At 42.5% G+C, this 10,254-nt stretch overlaps 1 protein-coding gene across 1 annotated transcript; it reads left to right on the top strand.

Moving 5' to 3' along the window:
- The first annotated feature begins 5,520 nt into the window (after positions 1-5,520).
- LOC123104326 (protein Rf1, mitochondrial) lies at positions 5,521-9,669 on the top strand. Its single transcript, XM_044526155.1, has 2 exons — positions 5,521-7,698; positions 8,170-9,669. Exon 1 carries the CDS (start codon positions 5,547-5,549, stop codon positions 7,185-7,187), a length of 1,641 nt encoding a protein of 546 aa, XP_044382090.1. The 5' UTR covers positions 5,521-5,546; the 3' UTR covers positions 7,188-7,698; positions 8,170-9,669.
- The last annotated feature ends 585 nt before the right edge of the window (positions 9,670-10,254 follow it).

Raw genomic sequence — 10,254 nt, 5'->3', positions numbered from 1 at the left:
TTATATTTGCATTAGTGTTATTTTTTCATTATTGTTAGCTACTGTTAGAAAGTTTTATATTTTTGCATGTCTATTTTTATTTTTGCATTAGTGTTCGCTAATGTCACGAAGTTTTATATTTTCTTTCAAAAGGATGGACGAGTTGAATGGAGAAATAGTATGCGCTGTTGAAAAATGGTGCAAACTTGTCGCGCTCTATCGAGCGGGTCAACGCGCTAGAGTCGCCGATACAACATTGCGCAGCATGCTGCAGATACCATCTATTAAGATGCGTACCCTACTGATTAGGTACATGGTTGCGATTTTTTAGGCCAGCACGGCCAGATTCATTATACAAGAGCAGGGTGGGGAGGTGACTCTCGGTGCGGTCGACGTCGAGTGCATCTTTAACCTGGAGAACCAAGGACTGTCCGCTTCGGACATTCTGATTGAAGAAGGCGAGGACATTAAGGAGCGGGTGCCGCCACAATTTCTCAGTAAGACAACAGGAAACATAGTGATAGATGATTTCATTGGGGACATAATTAAAAGTAAATCCACCGATGAAGATTTCCTTCGGAAATTAGTCCTTGTCCTATTAGGAACAATTATTGCTCCCATGTCGAGTAAGATTGTGTCAAAGCAGTACTACACTTTGGTCGATGATGTGAAACGTATTTCAAAGATTAACTGGAATGCGCTCACCCTGCATGTTCTCCTTGATTGCCTTCGCATAGTCAAGAAAGGCAAACACCTCCGCCAATGGCCGAAATGCAATTTGGCCCTTTTGCAGGTACACATATAAGACTTGTTGCATAATATCAATTATTATATTATTGCAATTTTATGTGATGTATTGTACTAACTATAAATCTTTATATATTTTTGTAGTACTTGTACTGGGAGAAGGTGCAACCTGTCGAAGGTGATTGCGCCTATAATCCCAACTTGTCCATACAACCTCTTATGAGGAATTGGACCGAAGGTGTAGCCACTAGGAGAGATTGGTTCGACTATGACAATTGGCGCGACCGTGGTAACGTCAAGGTAAGTCATTGTGTTCTGTCTTTCTTAAATGTTTTGTAACTAAATAATATTTATTTTTATAACATGTACTTCAATATCGCATGCAGATCGAAAATAATATCACCCAAGAGTATAGGGCGCAGGAGCCCAAAATCCCAAATAATGCGCCTACCATGAAGCTAAAAACCAAGCCGGCCGCCAATGGAAACGCAAAGAAGTCGACGACAGCCCCAATCTCGGAAGATTTGATTGAGCTTCTAATGAAGTGGTGCATGGACTTCATACACACCCAGATGAGGCAAATCCCTGATCAAGTTGCTAAGGTGTCACACCCTAACTTTATAATTTACAGTATGTTTGCTGTTTTAAAACCATGCAAGCATTACTAACTTTATATTTCTATTGCAGAGGTTGTTGGAAATGTTGAACAAAGCAGGTGTCATGTACAAGCCGGCTACTGCCGTGCCATCCGCGGACAATGATGTGGATGAAGAGCTGGATTCGTTCAAGAACGGTCCATATGAAAAGAAGGAATTCGTGTACAAGGATGACATAGACTCACACGGAGAGCATGTCATTGACATGACGCAGGCTGATGAAGTGGTTCCCAACCATAAAACCGTACCTGAGGTACTATGTATATATATTTCTATCCATAATTTTCTCGTTTAATTTTTTTACGTGCTGAAATGTTCACACGATTTTGTTAACCAAATAGAGAACCCCACCGAAGATGAATAGAGACAAGGAAGCTCCACCTATTAAGCGTAATGATGAATATGGCGCTACACCCGAAAATCCTTGGGTCATTGGTACTTCTACTCAAGCACCTTCATCGGACATAGACATTTGTCCATCTTCTGTTAGCAAGTTCATGGCTAAGGCGAATGGAAAAAAACGTGCAACAATCGATAAGGATGAGGAAGTTATGTCCGGTAAGCGGAAGCGGACCGTTCCCAAGAAATTTGAATTCCCCAACGCACTTGACAAGCCCAGCAGGCATACCAACCGTGGTCACAAACCTCCGGTACTACTACTGCTAGTAGAGGCATCGTAACTAACTTTCTTAATTTGTTATTTAACGAATGCATATGATCACCATTGTTGAAGTTCATATTATTTCATGTAGCTCTGTTTTCTGGCAATCATGTGCCGGAGGTTGTGGCAGATGAGTTGACGCCGGAAATAATTGATGCAGCTGTTTCTTTTGTCGAGTTAGCTACTAGCACCGAGAAGAATAAGGAAAAAAAGTTTACTACAGTGAAGGGCGTGGCATATCGCTGACTTCCGAAAGGATTCGACCGGTACTAACTCATAAATGGCTGTCGGACGATGTATGTACTACTTGCATGTCCTGTTATTAAAATGCTCAATAATCTATGTCCCAACTTTCAACATGCAATGCCCTGATATTTTATGAAGGTTATTGATGCTTATATGGGACATTTGGAGCTGCGCATTGGTCATGATCGTTACCTCTGTCCAGCGTGGAGGTCCAAATTCCTTGTAGATCATGCTATCGCACGAGACGATCCGCTGATGTCGAGCTGCAACATGGATAGCGCTCTATCCAAAGCTGGAGCAGTTAATAGAGTCACGAAAAAATATACTGCGCATGATAAGGTACGTTATGTTTGTAATTCTTCACTACAGGACATTTCATCAAGTATTTTGTTTGATCCATAATGGTTTTTTGCACTGTAGACGTATATCGCGTTGAATATCAACAATGCCCACTAGATGACCGTGGTAATGCACATGATCAAGCAAGAATTCCAAGTTCTCGATTCGCTCTATCCTCTGGAACTGACTGAAAAGTCTGTGAAAGCACTGGTAATGTAACCAATATTTGTACCATTGGTCTTACATATTGTTTATGATTCTTCTTTAACACTATCCTCTTTATAGCGAATGGCCATAGGACACGATATGCGTCAAGCAAATCTTATTACACCAGGGAAATATCCGGACGTAAGTAAGTGGCCTATCAATGAGTATGACATGCCCCAACAAGAGGATGGGTGAGTTAATAGGACATCATGCATATTCAAACAACAACACACATGTTCCTATTGCCCACCGCTAATGTTTGCATATATACCAGGAACTCTTGTGTCCTTTTTGTCACAGAATGTCTAGAACATTGGGATGGGGACCGAATGATCCGCGATTTTTCACAGATATGCTGTTATTTGTGTTTGTAGACTAGATAGTATGTTCGTGGCAAAACTTCGGTTCATGTAACCTTTATGTCATTTTTTGTAGGCCACCGTTGACGCTAGGAGAAGACATTTCGTCGCCAAGTTGATTATGTCACCTTCGAACATGATGGAGTGTGTGAAGAACAAAATTCGCGAAATCGCAAGGAAAAGTCACGCCTGAAGAATTCCTGCGGCATGCAAGATTCAAGTTTTAGTGGTTTGGATTTAGTTCGGACGAAGGTTTCGACGGCATGATTATCTTAGGGTTTCTACCATTTTTATGTAATAAACAGGGCATCTCGAATATTGTGACACATACATGTGTATGTGTCTGTCAGACAATTCGGTCGTACAATTTACTCCTACAAGACAATTCGGTCGTAGCAATAAATATTTTGCTTCACTTATCAATTGTTCTTGCTTAATATTTTTTTCATTCTCCAGTTTTCTATAATTGTATTTTTCACATTAATAGTATTTGCATTCTATTTTTCTCTTCAAGTGCTCTCCTAAGTTTCATATTAATATTTTCACATTATTTACTTTTTTTAAAACTCTATCAAGCTTACCTTGTGCCTTAGCTATCTGCATGTCATCATCTTGCATAATCTCCTGGTAATTCCCCCTCATCACATGATTATGAAAAGTAGGCATGTTAGCTAAGTAAATATATCGAGCCAAAACATAATATTACACACATGAAAATTGGTCATGTCAGCTCGTTGGCTCTACCGCGTGTTATCTGGCTTCATGTTTTTATATTTTGTTTGACAAACCCGTCGTTTTTTTATTGTATGTATAATTAACTTTTTTCTGTACTCACCATAATGCCAGACACGGCCCATCTAACCACGTGACGGGCCCGACAGGCGGCCTATCATGCCGGCAGGGCTACGCCAGCCCATTTTGCCAGATTCACATCGATCTTTCCCCTTTTCTCGTTTCCCTTTCCAAATCCCTAGCCCTCTCTCTCCATTTGCCCCTCCAAATCTCAAAGGCGAAAGCATGACAGCGAGCTGGGCGTCAGGCGGCGGCGGTTGCGCGAGAAGAGTGGTGGCGACCGCAAGTTAGGTCGAACCCTGGGTCCTGGAAGCAGGTGGGGCGGATTCAGTGGCACAGGAGGCAGCGGCGGCGGATCGAGTGGAACAGGGGACGGGGGTTTCGTGGGCGGCGGCGGGCCGGGAGAACCCACGGCTAGGGTTTCTTCAGTGCTACACTTGGGTGGCAAAAAGGTAAGTTCTTTACCGTTGTTCTTTACATCCTAGCATTATCGCCCGAAATTCATGACCTGTGTCCCTAACAAGCTCCATCTATGTGGTCATCAGGAAACTCCTGGTGGTCGTGTCTGCATGGATGCAGACAATTTTGGCAGCACATTCTTGGGATATGGGTTTGAGGTTAGTCTACTGAGCATGATCTTCAAACTAGTACTGCTATTGCGGTTAAGCTGCAAAAAAGTTCAGTGTTTACCGCTTGCAATGACAAGTTCAGTTATAAATTGACTTGAATTGCTCATAATTTATTTAGGATGATATCACTTCTCATTATGTTAAATGGGTTTATGGGGAGTGGGATAGCAAAGCAAAGTCGGTCATTAAGTATCTTGCCATGAAGAACAATTTTGCAACTTTTGGGACAATTTTGGTCATGTACCACCAGAACCAATAGCCTTTTATTATTAGATTAGAATTAGATTAGATATAAATATATTGTCGTATATATTGTTTGTATTAAAAAGTTGTGTGTTTTGCGTCATAATTTTTAAAATATTATTATGTCATTTTCAAATTCGCATCAACTTTGTTTATTATGGTTTATACCAAAATAGTTTGATATATATTGAAACCGAGCCATACTTTAATTTTAAACCATATTTATTAAAGTATTGATACCGTACGAACCAAAACATTCTATAAATCAAACCATGTAAATTGAATAAACCAAATGCACAGAGTTAACGTTGGGCACATCTAAAGAAAGAGAAGGAGTTGAGAATCCCCGCCGCCACTACCAGTCAACTTTCAACGTTTGGGTTATGGTTTCGCAAGACAAGAAATTCTCTTATTTAGACACTTAAAAGTATACCATTTAAAAACTGCTTACCAATACCTTTTCTTGCAGTGATACATAAAAAATACTATATTTTATGGCTTACTAGTAAAAAAATGTCTTGGTCTAAATAAAATTATATTCTTACAAATTAGTAGTATGTGATATGAATATCCAGACCATGATTTAATTTTACCTGGAAAATATAGATGACTATGAGTACATTGGTACAATTTGGAAAAGCACTCATCTCGTCTCGCTCCAGAGTTGACGACCTACACACCAAGGCCCATGCCTGGCTTCTCCTCCGCCGCGTCAATGTCGCCACTGCGCCTCCGCCTCCGCCTGCACGCCCGCCACTCCTCCTCCGCCTCGCAACCCTCACGCCGCCAGGGATGGGATCCCCACGCCGCCTTCGCCGCCGCCACGGAGTGTGCGCGCTCCGGCAACCTCACCCCGGAGGACGCACACCACCTGTTCGACGAATTGCTGCGGCAGGGCAATCCTGTCCTGGGGCGCCCCCTCAACAACCTTCTCGCCGCCCTCGCCCGCGCGCCGGCGTCCAGCGCCTGCAGAGATGGCCCCGCACTCGCGGTCGCCCTCTTCAGCCGCATATCCCAAGGCGCCCGCCTAAGGGTGCTGCACCCAACGGCCTGCACCTACGGCATCCTCATGGATTGCAGCTGCCGCGCACACCGCCTCAATCTGGCGTTTGCCTTCTTCGGCCGTCTCCTCAGGACGGGACTGAAGGCAGGCGTCATAGAAGTCAACAGTCTCCTCAAAGGACTCTGCCACGCAAAGCGGGCGGATGAGGCCATGGAAGTGCTTCTTCACAGGATGCCTGAGCTGTTTATAGGAGTACAGGGCACAGCTGTTTATCGTTCCCTAATCCAGGGATTTTGTACACACGGCGATTTGGTGAAAGCAAAGGAATATGTTACTGAAATGATGAAGAAAGGTATGCCTCCTCCTGATATTATGTTCTTCAGTTCAATCATGCAGAACCTATGCACAGAAGGAAGGGTAATAGAAGCACGAGATATCCTTGACTTGATAGTGCGCATTGGTATGAGGCCTGATGTTTTCATATTTAATATACTGATCGGTGGATACTGCCTAGTCGGCAAGATGGAGGATGCCTCAAAAATATTTGATGATATGGTGTCATATGGTTTAGAACCTTGTAACTTTACGTATGGTATACTTATTAATGGCTATTGCAAAAATAAAAGGATTGATGACGGGCTTATTCTGTTCAAAGAGATGCTGCGCAAGGGACTTAAACCTACAACTTTTAATTATAACGTCATACTGGATGGATTATTTCTGGCTGGACAAACTGTTGCTGCAAAAGAGAAGTTTGATGAGATGGTTGAATCTGGAGTAAGTGTGTGCATTGATACATACTCTATAGTTCTTGGTGGACTTTGTAGAAATAGCTGCAGTAGCGAAGCGATCACCCTGTTCCGAAAATTAAGCGCAATGAATGTGAAATTTAATATTACAATTGTCAATACCATTATTGGTGCCTTCTACAGGGTCGAGAGAAACCAAGAGGCTAAGGATTTGTTTGCTGCTATTCCAGCCAGTGGCTTGGTTCCTAATGTTGTTACCTACACCATAATGATTAAAAATCTTATAAAAGAAGGTTCAGTGGAAGAAGCTGACAATCTTTTTTTATCGATGGAGAAGAGCGGCTGTAGTGCCAACTCTTATCTGTTAAATCATATCATCAGAAGGTTACTGGAAAAAGGAGAGATAGTCAAGGCTGGAAATTATATGTCTAAAGTTGATGCAAAGAGCTACTCCCTTGAAGCTAAAACTGTTTCACTGCTGATCTCTCTGTTTTCAAGGAAAGGGAAATATAGAGAACACATCAAATTGCTCCCTACAAAGTATCAGTTTCTGGAAGAAGCAGCCACAGTTGAATAGTTGGTACTTGATATCTGAAATTTAACTTCTTTCACTTGCCATGGGTCCATCTGCTTGGACAACAAATGCATCTTCTATATGTAAATAGGTAGTCAGTTTAGAACAAGCTATCAGGATGACGCAAAGAGTACAATTCAGTTGCAGCACCAATAAAAAGGCAGAACTAGGCTTGCCAAAACAAAACTGAATCCAAACTCAAACAGAAGGAGCAGTAACTTTTTTTAAGCTGTAAAGTCTACTAGCCAAACTCCTACGGGAGTGTCAGGCGGGGCATGTAGTGGCTGGCGTCTAAGCGCCTTTTCTTCTTCCAGCATCTATGACTTAGCCTCACACGGAATCGAGTCAACCAATTCCCGTCGGTTTTGAGTGGCTCCCTTGAAGATGCAATCGTTTTCAGCATGGTCAGATTAATCAGCGAGCGTGCCCCTTTTGTCTGGTTCGAGAAAGAATTTGAAGAAGCTGAGCAGCAACAGGTGCTTGACCGGCTTGTCCCCGTCGAAGCCAGTTTGAGGTTAGTTAATCATAACAGGGTACTAGAGAGGTGTTTTATTGACGGTTGATGTATATTATGTTATATGCCAACCTCTTGATGATTAGGGTGATCTGTGAAGAGGCAGCATGCAAAAGTCTGAGTCACATATGCTTATGTAATTGTGTTATTATTTGTGAAGCTTCTAGACCTTTTGCCTTGTACATGGGTACATGGATCTAGTTGTAGCAATCTGTAACTGTTAGTGTTTTGTATATGCTGGCATTAATTATTAGGGTGACTTGTGAAGCATGCAAAAGTCTGAATCGTACATGCTTGTCTAGTTATTTTTGCAGCTCTCTTTGCCATGTACATGTTTTATGGACCCAGTTGGTAGTCTGTATGTGCTGGCATTTGATATGAGGTCTAGAGCTTTAGTTTAGGGCCGGTCTGCAATTTTTCTGTTTTCATCGATGCAGCACCATGTTGAGTTTAACCCTGTAACTTGGCTAGATCATGCTGGTGCTATCTCTAGGAATAACAATATCAATGCTCTTCGTTGTTGCACAAACTGACACAGATCAATGTTCAGAGGTAATATGGTTCTGCCCGTAACTTTCATCGACTGTCAGCATGTTCCTTTTTCTTCAGTACTCTGTATATCATGGCAGTATGACTATAATAAGGATATATGGTTGGTGCATTTCAAACTTCTCTGTTCCTTGGGATAAAACTGATAAATTCTCTATACTTTTTGGCTTTGGTAGTATGAACAGAAAGCAGGCAGTAATAAACTGATATGTGAAACAGGGTCCTTTTTATTATCTATTTTATCCAGCAATAGTGTTCCCTAAAATTATACTCCCTCCGTCTGGAAATACTTGTCGAAGAAATGCATAAAAATGGATGTATCTAAAACTAAAATACGTCTAAATACATTCATTCCTCCGACAAGTATTTCCGGACGGAGGGAGTAGATCGGTTCATTCATCTCATATGGATTTCGGTGAGCTTCGCCCGTTCCTTGGAACATTTTGTTACTATAGAACAATTGGTGTGTGTTTTTTCTTCTTCTTTCTCTTCTTTTAGCTGTACGTTGTAGCACCACGAAACCTGTTTATTTCGTTATATTCATTGTGTAATTTATTTTCTGTTTCGAGGGCTCAAGTTCAGCATTTTCTCTTATCTTCTTCCTTCCTCATAATTTTTCATTTACTCACTGAGCAGTGAAGGTCTTTGACCTTAAATTCTTGTACTAATTTAGCAGAATCGTTCTTCGAGAAGCACTCCAAAAATGGTTTGTCTTGGGTCTGTATCATATTTTCTCTGAACAAACAGGCGTGACACATGCATGGAAAGGTCCCCAAGAAACATTGCACATTTGGGTATATATGTCTATGAATACTACTTTGTGAAAATTAATTTGGTAAATATTTTGATAGCATTTTTTTTGGCTCTCAAGGTCAAGTCATCCTTTTATTTGGAAGAATGTATATTTTAAAAGTATTTATTAGTTCTCAAAAACTTCAAGGGGAAAATCTCACATCCAAGTGTAAGAATGCACTATGAATTTACAAAATTCATGAAAATTCTTTTGGACCTGAGCTGTACGGAAGAGAAAATGGCAAATAATTTTACCTTTTTATTGTGCAGCTATCAAATGAATACATTTTCTATTAAAATTTTGTAGATCCAGAGTGTCTTCCCACACATACAGCGAACTACGCGCCGCATCTCCATCAAGGCCGGCATGGTCCTGGGCTTGGAGTATCCAAAGTCCCTGGAGAGCATCTTGTCGGCTATGCCGGATTTGAATACGGTGATCGCCTCGGTCTCAGCACAAGAGACTATCTCGTTCTTCTTCTCGAGGAAGCTTGTCCAGTACTTACGCATGTGGATCTTCAAAATTTTAATATATACAAAATTATCGTGGAATCCGGTTTTGCTTGGTAGTTTGATTTTGTTCTCCCGGAGTAGGGTTGTTATAGCCATTATTCAAATCGCACCGCTAGTCGGCGTAAGCGTTTTTAATCCTTATATTATTTTCCAACTTTTCCAATCATGAGATTTGTGCGGCGAGTCTCGCCCTCTACTTTGTGCGGCAAGCAGCCCGCGCCTCTGACTAGGGCAGCCGTGGTCACGGGCTTGGCGATGTGAGCACAAGCACCCAACACCGCCCGGGAGGAGCAGAAGCTAGAGCTGCCAACGCCACCGGCCGCCTCAATGCCTGACCGGGAGACCGTGGGCCGGTGCAGAGCTGCAACTGCCCCGCTGCCTGACCGAGGAGGCGCTCCTGTCCATCCACGACTAGAGGAGGGCAATGCGAAGGCGAGCTCCTCGTCGTCCAGGGCTGAGGAGCTAGATTCCTCCTTGAGGGGGAGCGACTAGTCAATTGGGTCTGACTCGTTGCCGGATCCTTTGTCGGAATTGGACATGGCGCGGGAAGGGGAGGGGAAGGTATGAGCAGTGGATCATGGACTAGGGTTTGGTCTGGATGGGGTATTTGTGGGGTACGGGTGGGCTGGGTCCGACGTGGAGGCCGCATATCCGCCCCCGCATTTACTTTTTTAGCACAACCTGCCACACATATGTTTTTTT

The sequence above is a fragment of the Triticum aestivum genome, chromosome 1B (assembly GCF_018294505.1).
Source record: "Triticum aestivum cultivar Chinese Spring chromosome 1B, IWGSC CS RefSeq v2.1, whole genome shotgun sequence".
Classification (NCBI taxonomy): Eukaryota; Viridiplantae; Streptophyta; class Magnoliopsida; order Poales; family Poaceae; genus Triticum; species Triticum aestivum.
This window is presented reverse-complemented; position numbering and strand designations above follow the sequence as displayed.